The sequence below is a fragment of the Diabrotica virgifera genome, chromosome 3, assembly GCF_917563875.1.
Source record: "Diabrotica virgifera virgifera chromosome 3, PGI_DIABVI_V3a".
NCBI classification, from domain to species: Eukaryota; Metazoa; Arthropoda; class Insecta; order Coleoptera; family Chrysomelidae; genus Diabrotica; species Diabrotica virgifera.
Genome location: NC_065445.1, coordinates 193,596,601 through 193,621,337, shown reverse-complemented (window position 1 = coordinate 193,621,337; position 24,737 = coordinate 193,596,601). Strand labels below are relative to the sequence as shown.

At 35.9% G+C, this 24,737-nt stretch overlaps 1 protein-coding gene and 1 long non-coding RNA gene across 2 annotated transcripts; both read right to left on the bottom strand.

The window, feature by feature from the left end:
- Window positions 1–11,817: 11,817 nt before the first annotated feature.
- Window positions 11,818–14,059, bottom strand: LOC126882664 (uncharacterized). Its single transcript, XM_050647638.1, has 2 exons — window positions 14,056–14,059; window positions 11,818–12,557 (listed from the first exon to the last, which is right to left on the bottom strand). Exons 1-2 carry the CDS (start codon window positions 14,057–14,059, stop codon window positions 11,818–11,820), a joined length of 744 nt encoding a protein of 247 aa, XP_050503595.1.
- A 3,819-nt stretch (window positions 14,060–17,878) lies between these two features.
- On the bottom strand, window positions 17,879–24,737 carry LOC126881498 (uncharacterized). The gene is made up of 2 exons (XR_007696881.1): window positions 24,264–24,737; window positions 17,879–18,546 (listed from the first exon to the last, which is right to left on the bottom strand). It is a non-coding gene; the product is annotated as an uncharacterized LOC126881498 (long non-coding RNA).

Below are 24,737 nucleotides of genomic sequence, written 5' to 3'. Positions count from 1 at the left end.
TCCTTCAACACCAAATTGTTCTATATGGTCCACACAATGTCCAGAAAAAAGTCACACCATTTTGAGCGTCGGGTTTGGGGGGGAGAGGGGGCAGAAATCGGTAAATTCGTAGTTTTTTAAGTTTTTCGCCAATATTTCTAAAACTATGCGGTTTGGCATGAACAACCTTCTATACAAAATTGTTCTACATTAAATTTGAAATAAAAAATGCTCTATGTATCATCTTTTCAAAATGAACGGTTCCAAAGTTACGGAGTTAATATATTATAACTGGTCCAAAAAAAGGCCTAACCCAAACATCAAAAGTAAAAGTTTTCCTCCAAAATGTTCTATATGGTCCACATATTGTTCAGTAAAAAGTCACACCATTTTGAGCGTCCCGTTTGGGGGGGAGATAGGGGAGAAGTCGGTAAATTAGTAGTTTTTTTAAGTTTTTCGTCAATATTTCTAAAACTATGCTTTAGCTTAAACAATGTTATATACAAGAATATTCTACGTGAAATTTAAAACAAAAAGTTTTTATACATAATTGTTATAAAATCAACGGTTCCAGAGTTACGGAGGGTGAAAGTCGAGGTTTTCGATACTTTTTATATTTTTTGGGCAATATTTAAGATATAACTATACCAAAAACCCAGACATCCAAAGTGAAAGTTATTCTCCAACACCAAATTGTTCTATATGGTCCACATAATGTTCAGAAAAAAGTCACACCATTTTGAGCATCGGGTTTGGGGGCGGGAGAGGGGGGAGAAATCGGTAAATATAAAAGTATCGAAAACCTCCACTTTTCACCCTCCGTAACTCTGGAACCGTTGATTTTATAACAATTATGTATACAACCTTTTTTGTTTTAAATTTTATATAGAATATTTTTCTGTAGAACATTTCTTACGCTAAAGCACATTTTTAGAAATATTGACGAAAAACGTAAAAAAACTACTAATTTACCGACTTCTCCCCCATCTCCCCCCCCCCCAAACCGGACGCTCAAAATGGTGTGACTTTTTACTGAACAATATGTGGACCATATAGAACAATTTGGAGTTGAGGGAAAACTTTTACTTTGGATGTCTGGGTCAGGCCTTTTTTTGGACCAATTATACTATACTACCTCCGTAACTTTGGAACCGTTCATTTTAGAAGGGTTATGCATAGGGCCTTTTTTATTTCAAATTTAATGTAGAACAATTTTGTGTAGAGGGTTGTTTATGCTAAGCCGCTTAGTTTTAGAAATATTGACGAAAAACGTAAAAAACTACGAATTTGCAGATTTCTCCCCCCTCTCCCCCCCAAACCCGACGCTCAAAATGGTGTGATTTTTTTCTGAACATTATGTAGACCATATAGAACAATTTGGTGTTGGAGGATAACTTTCACTTTGGATGTCTGTGTTTGGGTCTAATTATACCATACTATAACTAAATAAAAAGAAAACAGCCATGCTAAAATGCCCGGTCAAATTTGACACTACCTCCCGGGCTATTTATCCGATTACGTAAATATCTATACGTTTTAACGTTTATTTATAGAACACACTGTATTTAGCAAAATAGTACAAAACAGTAAATTGTTATTTTGGTTTAATAATTATTGTTACATTAATAATTGGATTTCAAGCAATAGATTCTTCATCCGATTTTCGAATTTATGATTTTAAATAATTTTATAACCTGCTATGGTCGATTGACAGATTAGAAGTTTCAAAGTGTGTACACGTCATACAGTATGGTCGTGACCAACTAGCCCGAAAAATCCGGGACATGGCCCGAATTACGAAGTCGTGTCCCGGCTTCCCGGACAAGGCTTCCGGGCCATCCGAATTTTCAACGTTTTGGTAAAATTCTATTTTGAAATTTTGAATACGTTATTCTTTTAAGAATTCACACCAAATTGAATTGGTGGGACGAAAAAAAGTGGACAATTTCTAGAGTGTAATACTATTACTACATCCAAAACGCATGCATTTTATATCGTGGTATTATAGTTCTTCTTCTTCTTCTTATACTTGTTGTAGATCTGTCTATCTGTTAATTCCGACGTTGAAGTATTTCTTGAGAGGTAGACTGCCAGCTATCTCTCCATCTTTTTGGTGGCCTCCCCGGTGGACGCTTGCCTGATGATTTTCCTTCTAGAGCAATTCTTGGTAGTCTGTGCTCCTCCATGCTTTTTACATGACTGAACCATTCTCTTCGTCTTTGCCTGGCCCATCTGACCACATCTTGCACGCCACATTGTTCCCTGATGATGTTTTTTCGTATTCTATCTCTTCTTGTCTTTCCTGCTATTGCTCTTAGTGTCTTCATTTCAGCTGTTCGTAGCATGCTTTTATTGGTGTCTTCTCTTGATTCAATGCCATAAGTCATAACAGGTCTGATGCAAGTTTTATAAATTCTAACTTTGCTGTCCATTCTCATATATGGGTTATTCCAGACCACATCTATCAAACATCCGGACAAGACAGCGGCCTTGTTAATTTGTCCTCTTAGGTCTCTGGCTGGGTCATGATAACTTGATAACTCTACACCTAGATATTTGGACTAGTTTAGCTGTTCTCTTGGTTTTCCCTCTACCACTAGCTTGCATCTAATTGGGTCTTTCGCAATGGTAATGCATTTTGTTTTCTGCGTGGATATGTTCATGTTGAGTTGTCGACATGCTTGATAGAATCGATAAAGTTGTCTTTGTAGATTTGTAGGTCATCCTCGTCCTCTGCAATCAGGGCTGCATCATCCGCTTAGCACACTATACTGATTCTACTGTGGCCGAGTCTGTATCCTAGTTGTAGCGATTCCACATCTTCTATTATTTCATCCATTAGCATATTGAATAGAAATGGACTGAGGCTGTCTCCCTGCCTGATTCCTCCTGGTGTTGGTATGTTAGCCGTAGTGGTGTCGTTTGTTTTAATTTTTGTCGTGTTATTGTTCATTTGTTTTATGACTTCAACAATGTTTTATGACTGTCAAAAGCTTCCGTTAGGTCTACGAAGCAAATATATGTAGGTTTGTTATATTCTATCGACTTCTCTTTCACTTGTTTCATGACAAATATTGCGGCCGTCGTCGACCTGTCTTCCTGAATCTTTGCTGTTCTTCTCTGTTCTTTATCTGTGATTCCAATTTATTCTTGAGTATGCCTGTGATTAACTTCATTATCGTATTTAAGAGAGTTATTCCTCTGTAGTTTTCCGGGCATGATCTTTGTCCTTTCTTAAAAATCGGTATTGTGATACTGGTGTGCCAGTCTTGTGGTATATCTGCTCTGTCTAGGATTTTGTTAAACAATGTATTATAGTATTATAGTTCTACGAAAACTAAAACGGTGGACTTTTTTTCGTTTCTGCATTCTAATTATCGTCTTCTGAAAAAAAAATGCCCCGATTTTCATTGAAAAGTCCCGGATTTCAGGTATTTTTTTTCAGCCTTGTCCCGGATTCGACTGAATTGGAGTTGGTCACACCAAGTATGGTGCAAATGAAAGGAATACATTTTTCGTTATTTCGTAAACTGGCATCTTTAACGAATAATCCCGAAACACGGCAATTTTTATTTTTAAATTATGATATTTTGCCATATATACTATACTAGTGACCAGTGCCGGCGCTAGGGTATAAGGTGCCCGCCTGCAAAACTAGCACATGCGCCCCCCCCCACACACACACACACACACACATTCTTATGGGCGCCCATACACAAATTTTTAGGGTGAAACCAGACGTAAAGATGTTACACATTACATTTTGTATACTTTGGATGACAATATATAGTTTAAAGCACCCGAAAAGCTAGGGGGTGGCATGGCCTCCCTGACAGCGTGCCTGCATGGGTGCCCATGCAGATACTCGTACAACCCCAGCGTTGGGGACATTATGTGTGTTTTAATGAAACAGTGAGACCCACATTTCCGAAGATCAAACCGGTCACTGACCTACCTATCTCACCGCTCATAACCTGGAGTGGTATCTATCTGACCCCCAAGCTATAACACCACCCCACCCCATCGCAGTACATAACGAATGAGGAGGCTTTGTACTGAACGTTTCCTTGGATGCCCTGGGTAATGGGACATCCTCTGTATTACTTTATGTGGTTAAACCACCTGATTTTAGGGGTAGGTAGCTAGAAGAGCTTTTCTCCATATTAATGACTTGATTTTGGACTTGTGTCCTAAAAATGTATGTTCCAGGCAGCGACGTATCGACTTAGTTGGTGTTCCCCTATACGCAAATGTCCCCGGTAAATAAAGCCGGTTACAGTTTTATTGGATCCATGATCTGACAGAATAACTTCATTTTAATTTTTTTAATAAATTGGCTAAGAGAACTAAGATTGTTTTTGTCATTTCTTCTTTTTACACATTAACTAAATAAAAATAATAACTTTAAAACCTCAAGATTATTTTCTGCAGTAATCTGAAACCATAATTTAATAATAGTACTGAGTACTTAACAAATATAATTTTATATTAGTTGAATACAACACTAGATTGTTTAACTGCAGAGTACAACTGACAAACTATTCTGTATTAGTATAGGTATTATAATCACATGAAATAATACTAAATCTAAATCTAAAAATCTCTAAACTAAACTTAAAATATTTATTTTCAATATTACGTTTTTATGGGATTAAGCCGCGGCGCATATTGAACCTAAGCCAGTCACAACCTGCGCCGGTGGGACGGGTGACCTGTGCAGTTATTTTTGGGAGAGATTAAATTTCCAGCAAACGACGGCACTGTTGCCAGATTTACCTTTTTCCTTTTAGCGCGAATTTTAAAATTAGTCTAATGCCACTTTGGTTTTAAAAGAGAGTTATGTATTCTTAAATTTATAACCTTACTTTTACAAGTAATTAGGATTATTTTATTTACATGTAAATATTGAAACAAGTATTGTACTGTGTCATAATTTAAAACTCATGTTGCAGTATTTTGAAAAAAAAAATGAAGCTCAAAGGAAATATACTTATACAGTACAAATTATTTTTTAATGGGAATGGAAATTTACGATTTCAAAGGTGAAAATGTGTTGGGATATTATAGATGGACACTTTTTTATTTTAGTATTAAGTGGTTACATAATTATTCAGAATATTAATAAAATTACTAGTAATTTGAATTAGTTTTAATATGTATTATAAAAGTATTAATTCTCATCATGTATCTGGCTAAATAGCTAAGCGCTAAAGCCGCAAAATAAAAAAAATTTAAAAAAACACTCGCCTGGGGGCGAGGCGAGTTAATAAATTCTATTTTCTTATTTCAGTCATTTTGTGACGGCTTAAGAAGTTACATAAATGATGTCTTTAGGCTGTGAAATTTTAACCGTAGAAAGACATCTTTATGACTTGTATTTACATGATATAGGGCTTTTCACTCAGTCATTTGTTTCGAGCTTCTGTCATGTGTTGTCTAATATTAATATATCTATGTCATATGTTATTGATATTGCCAATGATACAAACCAAAGACGTATGACGTAGTTATATTAATATTATGTGACACTTGACTGAAGCTCGAAACAAATGACAATCGATGAAAAGCCCTATTCAATAGGGCATTTCATTCACAGTCATTTGTTTCGAGCTTCTGTCATGTGTCACATAATATTAATGTATCTACGTCATACGTTATTGGTATATACCAATGATACAAACCAAAGACGTATGACGTAGATACATTAATATTATGTGACTCATGACAGAAGCTCGAAACAAATGACAATCGATGAAAAGCCCTGTTGGCGTCTGCATATCAGGATCCGGTAATACTATATAATACTTTATCTATGATCAGGATATTGCTGGGTGTACACAAGTAAACAACACTTTTTTGATTAAAAGGTTTATTTCATTAAATCAAAACTTACATGGATACAATTTAAATAAGATATTTTTTCTTTTTAAGGCAACATAATATAAGATATATATTTTAGTATAACTCTCCTACATTAACAAGCTTTAACACATTCAGTGGCCATGACATATGGGTAGCATCAGGAAGGTTTTACGGAAGGTACTGACGACACATAAGTTATGTGAGTAGTACTGTGTAACTAAATAAATGATTTAAGTATGTGGTACCAGCCAAGTGGAGCTTGTTCGAGATGGGCACCAAACATGTTAATCTGGTTGTATAAAGTTAAGGATATAAACACCGAATAGCGATAAAGGTATTTATTGATAGAACCGACACTAGGGTAATTCTACCCCGGGAGTACTTCCGAACACTGACTAATTACTGATACGCGATTAGCTAAAGACTGATGTAGACTGATGAATGCTCTTTCTCTAGGCCAGATATCTTGGTTTTATAGAAGCTTAAATTGGGTCATTAGTGACACGATGCCCGCGTGATTTGTATATTTAATTAAGGTAAATAATTCTACTTTTGTCAGCACTTTCGTGTAATTTCCAAATTATATTGTTGATAATTGACCAATTTGGATCTAAACTAGTAATCTACGTGTGTGAATATAAAAACAAATAAATTCGTGCAATCTACTGGGTGGTATAATTATTCTGTTCAATATCGGATATGAATTCTGAATATTTGTTATTGGACATACTGCCCGCCGGAAAAGCGGTCCCAAGTGTCAGTGCTCGAAGTTTACAAGTATAACATAAACATAAGATATAATAAGTATATTTCTAATATTACAACATAAATAGTTTATTAATAAATAGTTTAAGAATAATCAATATTTCTCCAACTGTTAACTTAGCTTTCAACGTCCGACTCTATATTTAGATCAAAATTGGGACTATTAGATGAAAAGGTGTTGAGAGGGATGTCGGCTTTGGAAGTCGACGGGAGTCGTCTTTCCGGTTACGAGCTAATGTAGGTACCTCGTGTTCGGGTTTCTGACTAAGTGTTTTAACTGAGTGACATTTCGTGTAACAGGACAGTATTTCCACAATATGAGCAGACCAATCACCACTATCGAAGTAATGACCCCGGTGGCCGTTAAATAAGCCCAATGTGATTCGTGTATCTTTCGCCAAGGCGTATGCGCGACTTCTTGCCCCAGACTCTCTTCTTCCAATAGTATAGTACGGAACTCATCTGCTTGTGTGTTAATGTGTGTGGGTTGAGTCGTACTTAACTTACGTCGTGTCATCGTCAGCAACTGCGCTACGGGAGTGATCGGAGTCTTTAGGTAACTGGTTATCGCTGTCTCCACTCCACTGCTAGTTGGGAGTAGTGTAATGTTTTTCGTTTGGGCGATGCATCGGGGCGAGAGTTTCAGAAATGTGACTCGCTCCAGAACTCTTTCGTTTCGATTTCCATCACAGATAATAGACAGGTGTATCGGAATCGGTGTGATTATTAACCAGAGGTTGGGTGTACCCATCTTACTCCACTGAGCTTGCTGTATTGCCCGGGTAACCACTGGACATGTGCTATTCTTAGATCGCTCATAAATTTCTTCCAGTATACAGTTTGGTTTGGTATCCATGTTCATTACAGCCGTTGGGGAGCACGCTATCTGTGCCCGTGCCAACTGTAAGCATCTTGCTTTATCTTCTGCGGTCAATTCGAAGTAGTGGAGAGCGTTATAATCTACAATCAGTAGATTTGTTGGGGCCACAAATGAATGCAACACTGACCCCTCGACCTTAAGTGGTATCGCAGTGACCTTGAGCATGTTGTAATTATTTCTCCCTGTCACTATGAAGTAGCCGATGACCTTTATATATTTGTCGTCATGGCTAACCTCCGTTTCTATAATGGGTTGTCGTCGTATTTCCACTCCTTGTGGTAGTATCTTCCCTGCTCTTTCTATTAACTTGGCTATTTGACCCGGCTTTATTATATCAATGAAATGGCCGTGGTTGTAGTGAAGGTTTAGTATTCTCTCGTAAAATTGAATATATTCGTTTATGAACTCCGTAACTTGTAATGCTATAGTTTGTATTCGTAACGTGCTATATTCGGTTTCTAATCTTTGTGCTTTGTCCTCTACTTCGTTGAGACCTCTAGATATATCTTGTAGACCGGTTGTTAGTGCTTTTTGGAACTTATTCAGTTGTTCATTTATCCTCATCTCCGTGTGGTTTATTGACGTTATTGTCTCTAACATTATCTTTGCCTGATGCTGTGACCCCTTTATCAATTCTCTCTGGTTTTTGTCTAGTGTCTCAATGTCACTATAGGCTTCGTCGTTCACTCCAAATATGGAGGTTAATATTGTGCCTAATATTCCTCTTTTTCCTCTTCTTTTATTTCTACTGTCAAGGCCTCACTTACTGACTCCGCCTTCCTTCGTCCTTCCTCTAACTTCCCTATTATCTCTTTACAGTTTACGATTTTTGTCTCTTGACACAGATCCTGTATGCTTTCTATCATACTTCCTATCAGTTGATGCTCCTTTTGAACTCTTCCTTTTTCGATTAGCACCTTTATTCGGAATGTTCCCCGGTCTATGTAAACCTCTCCAAGGTCTTCTGTAAATAACCCTGGTTCCGGATTGTATATTTTATACAGTTCTGCATTCATGGGTTTTAATAGTGTTAAAAACATTATTGCGATTAGTATTTTCTTCCATCTTGATCCTGATGAATTCTTTGGTTTTTCCTGTTTCTCTTCTTCCAATTTTATCAGCTTATGTATAGGCCTTTTTGTTATTTTCCCGTTTGCCTTTCTCACTGACACTACTCTGGTTAATCCCTCCGCTCCAGGGTGTGTTTCTATTACCCTTGCTAATGGCCATCTACCTGGAGGTGTATCCTCTTCCTTAATTATGACTATTTCTACTTTTTCTATGTTTGGGTGCGTTTTGTGCCATTTATTCCTTTGTTGTAACTGTTGAAGGTACTCTTGCCTCCAAATCTTCCAGAAATCTCTTTTTATTTTTTCCAATATTCGCCACCTTGCTGGCATCTTCAAATACGTCGTGAGCTCTTCTTCCCGATTCGGTGATACGATTTCTTCACATTCTTGCTCTTCTACTGATAAACTTGTTTCTTGATTCACTTCTTCTAATTCCCAGAATTTCTTTATTTGTATGTCCATTTCTTGTCTGGATATCATACAGCATACTTCTGCTTTTGTAGTCTCCCTTTCTCGTGCTATCCCCGAAACTATCCAACCTAGTTTGGTGTTTTGACTTAGGAGTCCATTACTTATTCTGTGCATCCCTTCTGTCAATATGTAACTATATTCTTTTACTCCTAGCAGTAAGTCTATTTTTCCTACCCTGTAGTATCTTGGGTCTGCCAGTAGTACATTCTTCTCGTTATAGTCCTGTAGGATTATGTCCTGTTCCGGTAAATCCCTTGTTATTTTCGGTAGTACCAGTGCCTCTATTTCCATGTCGAAGTCACTTTGGTAATGATTTCCGATCAAAAGTTTCATACTCCAGTTGGCTGTCTTTTCCCCTGACGAGCCTATTCCGGATATGGTCGCCTGTATTGGCTGCCTTTTTGTTCCTAGCGCCGTCGCCGCTTGTTCCGTTATAAATTCGCATTGTGACCCTTGGTCGATCAATGCTCTCATTATGTGAGAATCTCCTTTCGCATCCCTTATGCGTACCACTGCTGTGGCTAGTAGTGCTTCACCTTCCTTATGGCTCGCACAGTTAACTGAGTTCTGGACTCTTTGCTGTGTGTTGTTGTTTCTTTGACCCTTGTTCTCTTGCGTGTTTTCTCGTCTTCCGTTATTTTGTTCTCTGGCGTTGTTGGAATAAATATTTCCTCCTCTGTACCTGTCCGATTAGTACCCGTTTCTTCTACTGTTCGATTCTCTTCCATTTCTTTCTTGTGTTTGTTCTCCTTTTGTTTCATTTGTGGTTCTTCTGTTGCCTGTGTTTCCTTTTTCATAATGCAACATTTTGTGGTGGTCTCCGCCACAGTGTTTGCACCTAATCTGTGAAAAGCATTGTTTCTCCTTCTTATGTGCTAGGCAATTCGCACACCATTCTTTTTCTCGTATTATCCGGTTCCGGTCTCTTACATTGAGTTCCTGAAATTCTCTGCAGTATGGTACTCCGTGATCTCCGTTGCATATCACGCAACTCATTCTTGTTTTCTTACCCTATCCTCCATGCTTCTCTTGTCTCTTTTCTGACTCCAGCAGTTCCAGTGTTTGGAATCGTCGCTGTAAAAATGTTTGTGTTGATTTGTACGTCGGTATCTCTCTACTGTCTCCGATGTGGTTTTCGTATAGCCTCCTTGTCTCATTGTCCCATTTTGTTATGCTAATTCGCGCTATCAATGGGCTCCACGCTTCCGTGTCTGTTCCTAAGCCTCCTATGGCTTCCAGGCACTCATGGAAGATGTCATGTAGTGATTTCAGTGCTCTAGCGGAAGATTCCTTTACTTCCTGTGCTAGTAACATCCTGTCTATTAGTTTAAACAGTATCATCCTCGGATTTTCATATCTTTCCTTTAACATGTTCCATGCCACTTTGTAGTTGGCCTCGGATATGTGCAAGTGTTGTATCATCCTGTGGGCTTCCCCTCTTACTTGTGTTTTTAGGTACTGCATCTGTTCTGCTTTCGACAGTTGGTCGTTTTCATGTATTACCTTCGTAAACAGATCGTGGAAAGTTCTCCACGTTTCGTATCTTCCTTCATACACAGGGATTTTTACCTGCGGTAATGTCACAACATCTCTTCTCTGTGTGCTGTCTGGTCGTTGCATCCCAGGCCGTATTTTCTTTAAAGTCTCCCTGACTTTCCTCCTTAGCTGATCTATCCTCTCTACTTCGTCACTGTCTATAACGTCTAGCTCATCATTTACTGTTGCTTCTATGATGAGTGTGTTTATTTTCTCCATGTGTTCTTTCAACTCTGCTTGCAGTTCTTCATCGTACTGCAAGTCTTGTTCATATTCTTGTAATAATTCCTCGATTTTTTGTTTTCTTATTTGTATCTCCTTTCCTTTTGTTGTCTTTCCTCTTTTCAAGATTCTTCCATATTCTTCCAATAGGGTTTTTCCCTCAATATATGTCTTAAAGACCTGCTCGTAGTATTTTGTTTCGAAGTATTTGTCTTTCGTTACTCCACTCTCTAGTAATTTCTCGTGGTTATGCACAAATCTTGTCCAATAATCCTCTAACCTATCCTGGCGCTCTTTAATGTATTGTTGATTCTTGCGAGATCCAGGGTCTCTTTTAAGAGACGATACCTGTTTACAAATCTCTGCTCCAATCTCTGCTTGCTTGTTCTGTACCGCTTCCATGTTTAAATTCACCTACTTTTATCCAGCAGTAAGTGTTTTCACGGTATTTTTAATATGTTATTTATATTTTCAATTTACTATGATTCACGTTTAAATGATGCGTGAATTTTACTCTTTTTGACCTTGCTGACGCTCAGTTTTTCTGTAGGTCAGTTGTACATGTAGGTTAATGTCGTCAAGCAAAATATTATGTTACACAACTATAAATAGAAACCTCTCGGCTACTATGTTTAATTAAAATTATGCAATATGAATGAAATACAAACGCAATATGTATCTATTAACGTATACGTTTTTTCTTTATCAAATTTTTAAATAAATAAAAAAAATAGGTAGTAAATATTTGTAGGGATAAATACCGTTTATTATTATTATATAGGCAAAAAAAATATCTATCTGTAAGTTAAATAGTTTGGGTTTAAATGGCAAATATTGTATATAATGCACTAAAAAATATATATTGTATGTATGTATACGTCAATTAGTTTGGGTTTAAATGGAAAATATTGTATAGAATGCACTAAAAAATATATATTGTATGTATGTATAGGTCAATTAGTTTGGGTTTAAATGGAAAATATTGTATATACGATACGTAAAAGTTGGAAAAATATTATGTTATTCAAAAACTTACGGTTTTTTCTTTATGTTTCTGGACGTTGCGGCTCTCCTGATTCTGGAATGGCTGTGCAAGTGATCCTGTAGTTTGTAGGTTCTGTAGTGGCTTTCTGGATCTGGCTTCTGGTTCTGTAGTTCGATCTCTGGCTCTGCTATGGCTTTCTGGATCTGGTTTCTGTTCTGTATTTCAATCTCTGGCTCTGCAATGGCTTTCTGGATCTGGCTTCTGGCCTGTATTTCGATCTCTGGCTCTGCAATGGCTTTCTGGATCTGGCTTCTGGCCTGTATTTCGATCTCTGGCTCTGCAATGGCTTTCTGGATCTGGTTCTGCTCTGTATTTCGATCTCTGGCTCTGCAATGGCTTTCTGGATCTGGTTCTGCTCTGTATTTCGATCTCTGGCTCTGCAATGGCTTTCTGGATCTGGCTTCTGGCCTGTATTTCGATCTCTGGCTCTGCAATGGCTTTCTGGATCTGGCTTCTGGCCTGTATTTCGATCTCTGGCTCTGCAATGGCTTTCTGGATCTGGTTCTGCTCTGTATTTCGATCTCTGGCTCTGCAATGGCTTTCTGGATCTGGTTTCTGTTCTGTATTTCGATCTCTGGCTCTGCAATGGCTTTCTGGATCTGGCTTCTGGCCTGTATTTCGATCTCTGGCTCTGCAATGGCTTTCTGGATCTGGCTTCTGTTCTGTATTTCGATCACTGGCTCTGCAATGGCTTTCTGGATCTGGCTTCTGTTCTGTACTCCCGGGCCTAGCGTCGTCTATCTGCTACTGGGTTCGTTTGGTGTGGACTGTAGTTGTAGGCCTCCTTTTTTTCTCGATAAGAACCATGTATAGAGTTAAGGATATAAACACCGAATAGCGATAAGGGTATTTATTGATAGAACCGACACTAGGGTAATTCTACCCCGGGAGTACTTCCGAATACTGATTAATTACTGATACGCGATTAGCTGAAGACTGATGTAGACTGATGAATGCTCTTTCTCTAGGCCAGATATCTTGGTTTTATAGAAGCTTAAATTGGGTCATTGGTGACACGATGCCCGCGTGATTTGTATATTTAATTAAGGTAAATAATTCTACTTTTGTCAGCACTTTCGTGTCATTTCCAAATTATATTGTTGATAATTGACCAATTTGGATCTGAACTAATAATCTACGTGTGTGAATATAAAAACAAATAAATTCGTGCAATCTACTGGGTGGTATAATTATTCTGTTCAATATCGGATATGAATTCTGAATATTTGTTATTGGACACTGGTCATGCACAGAGACTTATACTATAATATGTTATATCTCATATTGCTCACTATTGTAATGAGTGAGCCTGCATAGACGAACTATAATATATTATTATGGTTCTGTGTATGCAGGCTCACTCATTACTACTGTAGTGAACAATATGATATGTAATATTATGAGATATACCTATTATATATTATGGTATAGCTCTCCATGAGTGCCAAGTTTTAAACTTAACTGATAACAACTAATGGATACCCTTTTATCCAAACTTTTATGAAAATTTTGAATGGTCATATTGGTATTAATTCCACAACCCCTACCTATAACAATAGGCTCATTGTTGGATGTTATTGCAGTAGGTCTACTGGAAATACTTACTAAAATTGTATGTATCTACATCACTTAGAAGTCTACCCAAAAAGCTATTAATACTCTCTAAACCATCATTAATACATCTTGTATACATAATAGGATTTTTTTCAGAATCAGATATTTTATTAAGATTTACTTACCATGCCCTATCTATGTGCCAGGCACTTAGCAGTCTATTAGGAGCAATACCCATTACATTTGACGAGGCATTGTAAAAGGTGTCGCTTATGCCTGATATGAAAACATTTGACTATACATATAATACCAACAGAGACATGTATTTAAAAAAATTGGTAAATTAAAGTAGGTATCTTTTCTATTTGAAAATAAGAAAGCAGTACAAAATCCATTCCCAAATTCATCTTTTACTAATACTGTCATAAGTTCAAAGTCATAGGAATTGAGCCCATGAGTTCCATCGATTGCGATAAAGGATTTACCAAACTTAATTAACATTTCCTTTTGGCACAGTATTAAGGAAAATAAGACAAAAATCATAAATGTTAAATTCAGAATGAATATCCATTAGTATGCCCTGTTGTTTGTATGTAAAATAATATTGGACATGAGTCTGTAAGAATTCAACCCAAAAATAAATACTGGTTGCATCATCATTTTACATATACCCATCTTTCAAATCAATGCCATAAGAAAGTTTAATGTTTGTGATATCTTTTCTTGTAAGTAAATCAATTCTTTTTAATTCGCCTCCTATGCTATTATGCTATCCTGAGCAGTCTGAAGTTTACTAAAAAAGTAAAATATAGGTATAGGAGAATCAAACACACTAGTTTGAAATTGTAAACTGTAGTAAATATTCATGAGTAATATTTAAAAAGTGGTTTAGTAGTAACATTCTTGTTTTAAATTATATTGTGTATATCGACGGCGGAAAGGCAGGACCTCATAACTGAAAATTTTTTATAAAATGAGTTACTTCGGTTTTCGCTTTAGAATAAGTGTATCAGCACCTATTAAACAGCTTTTAGAGCTGGGAAAGCCTTTTGGAAGCCTTCCGGAAACTTTCCCAGCTGTAATCGCTGTTTAATAGCTGCCGATACACTTATTCTAAAGCGAAAACTGAAGTAACTCATGTTATAAAAATTTTTCAGTTACGAAGTCCTGCCTTTCCGCCGTCGATATGCAAATATTTTACTTACATTTTTGAAGAAAGTCTCAAAATAAACTTTGAAGAGATATTTATCTGATTTTGGTATTTATGTAAGTGCTCTATATCATCCTCATGCCCGTAATGTGTTTTAAAATAGTTTCAATATTTTTAGATACTATTATTCGACTAGTACACCAAATAAACATTTTGCAGGATCCTTGGGATTTTAAAGCTCTTTCTCTATCTTGTTTTGTAAAATAATTTTTTGAGGATCACATACATATACATTCATAATAAGATGTTCTTGTAGTCTTGTTCTCTTCCTGTGCCATCCATACAGTGCAAATCTAAAAAACAACATAACAGGTGATTACGTGGGCAGTTATACTACTTACAGCTTACTTTGCATCTAATCTATTATCTAGTATTACTCTATTAGTATCTACCTACATAAAACTATCTTTGAAATCTAAATTTTTTATATCAACATCAGCCTCTTAATACTTAAAAAATAAATAATAATATGGAAGTTACACGTACCTACCTAAAAGTTTTTGAATTGCAATTTTATCAACTGGAAAAGACTGCAACATAATGAGTTTGAAATTATGACACAGCTCAATATTTATTGTTTCAATTTACATGTAAATAAAATAATAATAATAATCCCATAGAGTTATATATTAGCATAGAGAGAGTGTCATTCAGAGCGAAGTGACGACACCATCTTTTTTATTTGGATTAGTGCTGTCTCACTCTTACGCATAGTAAAGCTGCTACAGTTGTCCTTCTCTTCCGTGACTATCTTCACACTGAATGTCATCATAGATTTTCAATACAATGTGTTGTTTCAATACAATGTGTGAAAGAGATGCAGCAAACCAGTCCATGAGATCTTGTTGTCAGGAAGCGCGGAAGATAGGCTCCCTCTATGTTAATATATACCTCTATGAATAATCCTAATCACTTGTAAAAGTAAGGTTAAGATTTTTGACTTGAGAAAACAGAACTGTCAAATTTAAAACCAAACTGCTATAAAATTTTAAAATTCCCGCTAAAAGGAATCTGGCAACATTGCCGTCGTTTGCTGGACATTTATGACTGGTTGCACCAACAGATCTTAAGTCGACTTTACATTACATGATTTATCATGTGATTTGTCATATGATTTGGTCATGGATTGAAATTTACATGTTTACACTGTGTGATTTGTCATATGATTTTGCATTGTTTATACGGCTCGCTTTGTCATAAGCATTGTTATGCGGCTCGTCATGGGAAAAATCATATGACAAATCACATGATAAATCATGTAGTGTAAAGTCGACTTTAAGCTCCAGCTTAGCTAAGCTCTACTTATAGATAGGGCCTCCTTGAGTATCACTTACGTTGCATCATAATTTTAGATTCTTACCTTATTATCAATTATATCTATTATTATATTATGGTATTCTTATTGTTATATATTATAATTATATTATATTAATTCTTATGATATTCTCGACTTAAGCTTAAGATCTGTTGGTGCAACCGGGCATTAATCTCTCCCGTTATTTTTCTAGCGTGCCGCATATTGAACACAAGCTAACCCGACCATCGGCTGTCGCCGTAACGAATAGAGACGGGCAAAATAAGTGCAAACGTGTAACGGTTACTATTGATACTGGTTCTCAGTGGTACTGATTACAAAATACTGATGAATCTGATCTTTGTACTGAATTGAGTAGGCAACTAAAAAACGGTAGTTTCGTACATGTAACTAGTAACGTTTTAAAAATATCTTACATGTCCCTAGTAGTCGTAGCGGTATGACTTTCGAAAACATCGAATTTGATTATAAGCGGGTGCATAAAAAGATATCTTACACTGAGTATTCTATTTCTACATACTTTTATAGTAACAAGCATAAGTTAAACACTGCATTGATTGTGATTGCAAAAACGGTTCTTTTGCTGATTATGTTTTTGATAAAATATTAAATCACACAAAAAATACAATTCCCAACCATTATTTAATTTTTAACGATAAACAAAAGTCTAATAAATATATGATCACAAGTTTAAAATTGAGCGACTTTTTCGATAACAGTGTCATTAATAAATATTTTTTACCATGAATCATTTTCCAATGATTGTGTGGATTTAGAAATACATACTAAACAATTTTTTGATCTGTATAAAGGAGATTATAATTATGACACATTATGGTACTCCTTATTTTTCAAATAATATGCTCTTGTAAACGCATAACTTTGATTTATTGGCTAAAGCCACACTAACTAGATACTTCACAAGAAATTAAAAATACTTAACATGTAAAAAATTCACTGTTTTAATCAGATATATTATATTCCCTACTATTGCGCCTACTATATTATATAATAAAATACATATTAAAACAAATAAACGAAAACTTGTAGAGTAGTGCTGATTGATACAACAGAGCAATAAAATGTTATTCATTCAAGATAGTGTAAAATATATCGCCGCTTATTAATTTCAGATATTTCCATCTCGCAAAACAAAAACACGTAAAAATTAACATCTGGCGCTGAGTCACCCGTCCCAAGCCCAAGAAAACTGTACGTCGATGACAAACCTTCTCAAGCTCGACCTGCTAACGCATGAACTGATAGTAGAATGCGCAGAACGGTCTACGCAACTCGCCGGTGCCAGGTTGTGTCTGCTTAGGATCAATTTGCGCCGGTACTTATACTCGATACCTATTAATAAGTACATAGATAATACTTAAATTACACAGGCGGCAAGAAAACAGTATCACAAGCGTGTTTATTTTACTAGAAATCATTCATTTCTTCTCATAACTGCTGATACAAAACTAACAACTGGCAAGAAATTTGAAGAAAATAAACAAAGCATTCTAATTTAGAGCAAAGTTGTTTGGTGGAAATATAATATCTTTGACCAATAAATTATATTACTACATGGTAAGAATTCTAAGCGGTATTGCATATTTTTGTATATTTTACATGTGTGATATGCAAAACAAACAAACACTGATTAGGGTATTTTGACGAATTTAAACCACATTAAAAAAAATGAATTTTTCTATTTTAGTATTTTGCATAACACCAGCAGAAAAAAGCTCATTCTGGCGCCCGCCTGCAGTGCATCCCTTGCAGGCCCTGTTGCTTTCTGCACAGACGATGGCCTCTAAATGCACATTTGAGACCACCAGAAGGGGGGTAGATATGTAAATTCAGTCTAGAACTCGCTGGTTTTTATAATATAATATTATATTAATATAATATTATATGAAGCGGACTGAAGTGGACTGTTTTATTCTAATTGTGATCAAGTAAAATGAAACAAATGAAATAGCTACAATACATCATTTAATGTTAAGACGACGAATTATTTGCAAACTTACACAAATATTTTGACAATACAGACAAACAGATACAATTATAAAAAGTTCAGAAAAACCACTGACCCAATTAATAGATACAATATTGCCATTGACCTTACCAAATCAGCTGTTAGAAATATCGTAAAGGAAATACAACAATAATTAATAGTATTCTAAACAGCTAAGACGTTAAATCTCCGGAGCGAATCTGATACCGATAAACAGCCCCTTTTTTAAAGAAAGAATTTTATGGTCGTAAATTATTAGGGCAAAACAATATCGAATTTCGGTAGGTCAATGATACCAGAGTATAATAATGAAAGGAAAATATTAACAAGCGTTTATTACGAGAAAGGCACCCTATTAAAATCAATAAAATCAATATATGGATATAATATATGTCAATAAAGTGTAATGCTAAATAAAACACATGCAATAATTATTATTATAATATGATACAACACAGAAAAATATAGAGATACGTTTAAAATGAATGTCTATACGATTAAAGACCCAATGTCTTTGCAAATTCGCGCACTTCGCGACGTTAAAAGTTATTTGGAGAAAAAGGGGTATCTGATGATACCGCAGCAACGTAAAATGTACTTTAAAACTTGTTTTGGTACCTTAAAAACTCCTCTCAGGGACGTACAATGCAGCAGGATTGCTGTAGTAATTGGCAAGGACATCACCTCCTAGCTCAGGAACGATGATGTCTGGATCCCGTCATGGGACGCAGGGTAGCCCTTGCTACCAAAGGAAGAACACCTTCTTCGCTCAACGAACTGTGCACTACTGACTTAGTCCCGTCTAACTGGGATTAAATAAACACATTTTTAGGGGGGTCTCTTCTTCGATATTGGTTTATTACCAATTTTTCATTATTTTCGTTCCGCGACGTAGTTAACCATAATTAGACCGATGTGATGTCGACACGTTCCCAATAGTAATAAACCGAGTTATAATTAAAAGTTCGTATATTTATAGTTCATAACAGTTCATCCATTAGACCCGACCCTTTTTTACGACATCTAAGAGCAACCAACGTTTTCAAGAAAGTATTTTAACTATACGGGGAGAGCCATAAGTTAAAAGAAAATTGCGGAACTGCAACATTCTCCCCGCGTTGGCAGACTTGCCAAGAAACCATAACTGCGTATTACGCGACACACGGCACAAAATCGGAACCTGTAAACACTTACAAGTTTATGAACCGAACGACACACTTACATGATTACAAAAGATGCATATTTACAAAGGTACAAGAAGAACAATAGACATACAAAAGATAATAGCTTACATTATTAGGATACATAAGTAATTACCAAACATACATAATTACTATTACACACTTATCTGATACGAAGTGCCTTCTCGTATTGTTATAAGATACTATTATTGACATATACGCAATCAACATATTATTGTGAATTTAAACAGACAGGCACAAGCGCAACAAGAGAACCTATTATGTGCCCACATAAAAGTTACAAACTATCAAGGATTGCACAGGTAAATACAACACTGTAATTAACAATACCACAGATTTCTACATAAATAAGTTTCCTCAATAATAAGAAGTGCCTTTTTGTATTATCCTAGGATAAAATACATTAATTCGACGCCACCGTCGAGATGTGGCGATTCAAGCGAGTATCATGTACGGCCAAGTTAACCAACGAGACTGTACTATGAAGAACGAGGAAGAAAGAGAAGTGATGCACGTGATTAGAAGGCTACGTTAAAATGTCTCGGAATAAACGAGAGACGAGATAAAATATATAAGTTCTACAACTAACATTCCATTATAAAATATTCCGAAAGCGGAGAATTGACAGAAGATGAATATCCTGGTTAACAAATCTAAGAGAATGACTCCACGTGATGACAACTAATTAACTTATAGCATCAGAATAATTATTAATCACTACAACATTCGAAACAAATAAGCGTCAAAGGCAGAAGAAGATCAATCTGTAAAGTATAGCATTGTCCCTAGTTATCCCTAATCTACTGGACAGACATAAGCATGACGAAAATGAAGAAACTATTTTCTTCCATGAATTTTATCTAGAAATGAGAAGATTGATAATCTAAATTGGCAATAAACAAATTAAATCTCAGGTTGGGACTGGCACCCTGTGGGTAAAAATAAGCAAACAATTTTAAATAGCTAGAAGCTTACTAAGAATATATTATAACATTATGATAAATCCGAACTAGGATGAATAAGAGATTAGATAACATACGACATTTTACTATTCAATTAACAAAACTTAAAACGACAATTCTTAAAGGATAAACTAGTACGAATAAGAGAATAGATACCATACTACATTATACTATTCAAGTAACAAAGCTTAAAAAATAAGGCAATTCTGAAATAAACAAGGAACGGTACAGCTCCTAAGAATTCTTTGCAGTATATAGAATTCGCACAGCTTGAAAAGAAAATACTTTGGCTCTCCAAAGTTAAAAGTCATTATTTTAACATAACGCGGCGGTAACATACAAACAAATAAAGCTTTATGCACAATGTATATCCCATAATCTACAGCAATAAAAAGAAATCTAGTACAAGTGACGCCATGATATATGGGACGTTCCAAATCATAAAATGCACCATAACTAAGTCCGAAATGATGTCTTAAATTAGACGTACCTTGGGATTCTACATGACCCAACGATACGTGGTTATCGAAGATCAGTGAAACAACTAGACTGTTCGAAGAAAGAAGAATAGACTTCTTTGCAAAAGGAAGATAAAAATTTCTCAACGTACCGCTAACTTTAATGCGGTCAATACTTTCCTCTGGAAGTAAATTAAAAGGAACCAACTCCTTATCTGAACTAGTTATACCGGATGACAACGATTCTATCATCCGAAGCAATGAAAAACTTTTTACGTCTCGAACGATAAGCAATTCCGCTTGCTTTTTATCAATATTTCTGGTGAAATGGAAAACAAATGCCTTTACTCGGCGCAAAAGAGAAATGAAAGAGTACAATTTAAAACTGTGTACCCTGAATGTTAGATCTAGAGAAGGGTGTAAAACCACTCTAGGGAATTTTGACCCAATTACGGTCGTAAAATCTAAGTCGATAGGTTTCGAAGAATCTGTTCCCCGAAACGACAAGACTTTTGGCTCACAACGCCAAGTTTTCGTTGAAGCAACAATACCGGGGCTAGCTCCCCGCGAAGCTGTATCAGCTGCGTCGTCATCAGACGCTCCACCTTGCAAAGAAAAGTCTTTCGACAAGGCTTGAATATTAGAATGGACCTGAGGCCCAGTAAAAGGTAAATCATTAAAGGATAGTCTCGTAGATAAACTCGCGCTTGTCTCGATAACACGAGTGTCGGAGGAGTCACTATCTGGTACCACTGCAACAAGTGGAAGAGAAAATGCATTACTGCTAAGGTCATTAGGTAACACCTTAGGGACAGTATCTATCTGACCTAAAGTCGAGGATTGCTGACCTGACGAACTAGGCATACTCACACGAGATGTTTGAGATGTAGATGTCTCGACAGAAGGTTGATGCTGAGAAGAGGATGAGTTTTTTGATATGTTAATTTGAGAAAATTTCAATCCATCAACTAGATGGCCTAGATCAGAAATGAGAGAGAGGGGTCTTTCCCCCACATGTAACCTAGGAGAACTATCTTGAGATGTACTACCTACGTTATAGTATGCATATGTTGAGATGGGCTCCCATATTATGAGCCCCATTGCCTTACAGAATAAATCATCTATAATAGTACGATCCTCGCTATCTGAAGAAGGATTTTCCGACATTAAGTTTTCGATTGCATCCTGTGCACATTCATATTTATCATACTCAATCTGTAAATATTTACGACGAACTTTTAATAGGTAATAGTCAGCTAATGAGACATTTTTTATAGTCCAATGACAATGCCGAATGATTGCATTCTTTGCGAACTTTCTCTTGAATATGAGAGTGTCCATAGTTTAGATCCAAAATGGAGCAGAAACAGGTAAATTAATAAACAATATGAAATGAATTTCGAAGAAGAAACAGTATTTTAGTTCCCTGGATTTTATCTACTACAGAAAAAAACCAAGGAGATGTTTGTAAGAAACGAAACAGGTCTCTTCTACAATAAGAAATGATAAACAATAACAAAACAAAGAACTGTCTCTACAGACCGGGTATCCTATAAAATAAAAGAAATACCCCAACAGAAAATGATTACGATATGATATTAATATTCCTACAATCAGGAAAGATTAATAAAAGAAAATAATTGTAATATCTGAAATTAATTTTAGCACTCGTAAAACAACTAGCGAACATAAAAATAAGAAATGTCGCTACAGACTGGGTATCTTTTATGACAAAAGAAATACTCCAATGCAAATGGTTATACAAACCGCAGAAAAAGATCTCTAGCACAAAAAACCTTGAATAAAGAAAATGTAACGATGTCTTTCGGCAGACTAGGTATGTTTTAAGGTAAAATAAATACCCGAATAGATAGTTAAGATAACCGCAATAAGATGAAAATCGGTAAAAGGTCTTTGTTATAAGAGCACAATAAAAAATAATATAAAAAAATAGTATTTCACCAGAATAGATATCTTTTAGTATAAAGGAAATACAGCACTGTAAAATGGTTGTAATAAGGTCTCTATCATAAGAAACCATCCAAGAAATCAGATTTCGACAAGAACATGAAGATGCAATAGTCTTTCAGCAGACTAGGTATCTTTTAATATAAAAGAATTACCGCAATAAATGGTTATAACAACCGTCAAAAAAGAAGGTATAAAAAGGTGTAAGAGCACTTTGATCAAAGCAAAGTAGATATGTATTATGTCTTTCAGCAGACTAGGTATCTTTACAGAGAAAAGAAATACCTAAATAAACTATGGTTTTTATAACCAGCACCTTGAACAAAGCACAGTAGATATGTCTTTCGGCAGACTAGGTATCTTTTCGGAGAAAAGAAATACCCGAATAAACTAAGGTTATGATAACCGCAAAAAAGGTCTCTACCATAAGAGCACCTTGATCGTAGCAAAGTAGATATGTCTTTCGGCAGACTACATAGGTATCTTTTCAGAGAAAAGAAATACCTGAAATGGTTACCACAACTGAATAGGTTCCTGCAATCATAAAACCTTAAGCAACGACATGTAAAATGGTTAAAACAACCGTCTAGGGGCTCCAAGCAGCAGGAGACCGCAAACTAAACTGGCTAACATTAACCGAAAAAAGAAACAACATGTAAACTAGTTAAAATAACCGACTAGGGGCTCCAAGCAGAAGAAGACCGCAAACTAGACATGGTTAAAATTAACAAAATAAAGCAATGGTTACAATAACCGACTAGGGGCTTCAAGCTGAAGAAGACCGCAAACTAGACACGGTTAAAGTTAACCGAAAACAAGTATCTACACGAAAACAAGCTAAATAAACAAAAAGTATAGTGAAAGAAGAAGAAGATCCGGCTCGAAGGACCATTTGTTGCTTTCTGCACAGACGATGGCCTCTAAATGCACATTTGAGACCACCAGAAGGGGGGTAGATATGTAAATTCAGTCTAGAACTCGCTGGTTTTTCCCCTTCGAATAAAGTGTATACTAATATAATATTATATGAAGCGGACTGAAGTGGACTGTTTTATTCTAATTGTGATCAAGTAAAATGAAACAAATGAAATAGCTACAATACATCATTTAATGTTAAGACGACGAATTATTTGCAAACTTACACAAATATTTTGACAATACAGACAAACAGATACAATTATAAAAAGTTCAGAAAAACCACTGACCCAATTAATAGATACAATATTGCCATTGACCTTACCAAATCAGCTGTTAGAAATATCGTAAAGGAAATACAACAATAATTAATAGTATTCTAAACAGCTAAGACGTTAAATCTCCGGAGCGAATCTGATACCGATAAACAGCCCCTTTTTTAAAGAAAGAATTTTATGGTCGTAAATTATTAGGGCAAAACAATATCGAATTTCGGTAGGTCAATGATACCAGAGTATAATAATGAAAGGAAAATATTAACAAGCGTTTATTACGAGAAAGGCACCCTATTAAAATCAATAAAATCAATATATGGATATAATATATGTCAATAAAGTGTAATGCTAAATAAAACACATGCAATAATTATTATTATAATATGATACAACACAGAAAAATATAGAGATACGTTTAAAATGAATGTCTATACGATTAAAGACCCAATGTCTTTGCAAATTCGCGCACTTCGCGACGTTAAAAGTTATTTGGAGAAAAAGGGGTATCTGATGATACCGCAGCAACGTAAAATGTACTTTAAAACTTGTTTTGGTACCTTAAAAACTCCTCTCAGGGACGTACAATGCAGCAGGATTGCTGTAGTAATTGGCAAGGACATCACCTCCTAGCTCAGGAACGATGATGTCTGGATCCCGTCATGGGACGCAGGGTAGCCCTTGCTACCAAAGGAAGAACACCTTCTTCGCTCAACGAACTGTGCACTACTGACTTAGTCCCGTCTAACTGGGATTAAATAAACACATTTTTAGGGGGGTCTCTTCTTCGATATTGGTTTATTACCAATTTTTCATTATTTTCGTTCCGCGACGTAGTTAACCATAATTAGACCGATGTGATGTCGACACGTTCCCAATAGTAATAAACCGAGTTATAATTAAAAGTTCGTATATTTATAGTTCATAACAGTTCATCCATTAGACCCGACCCTTTTTTACGACATCTAAGAGCAACCAACGTTTTCAAGAAAGTATTTTAACTATACGGGGAGAGCCATAAGTTAAAAGAAAATTGCGGAACT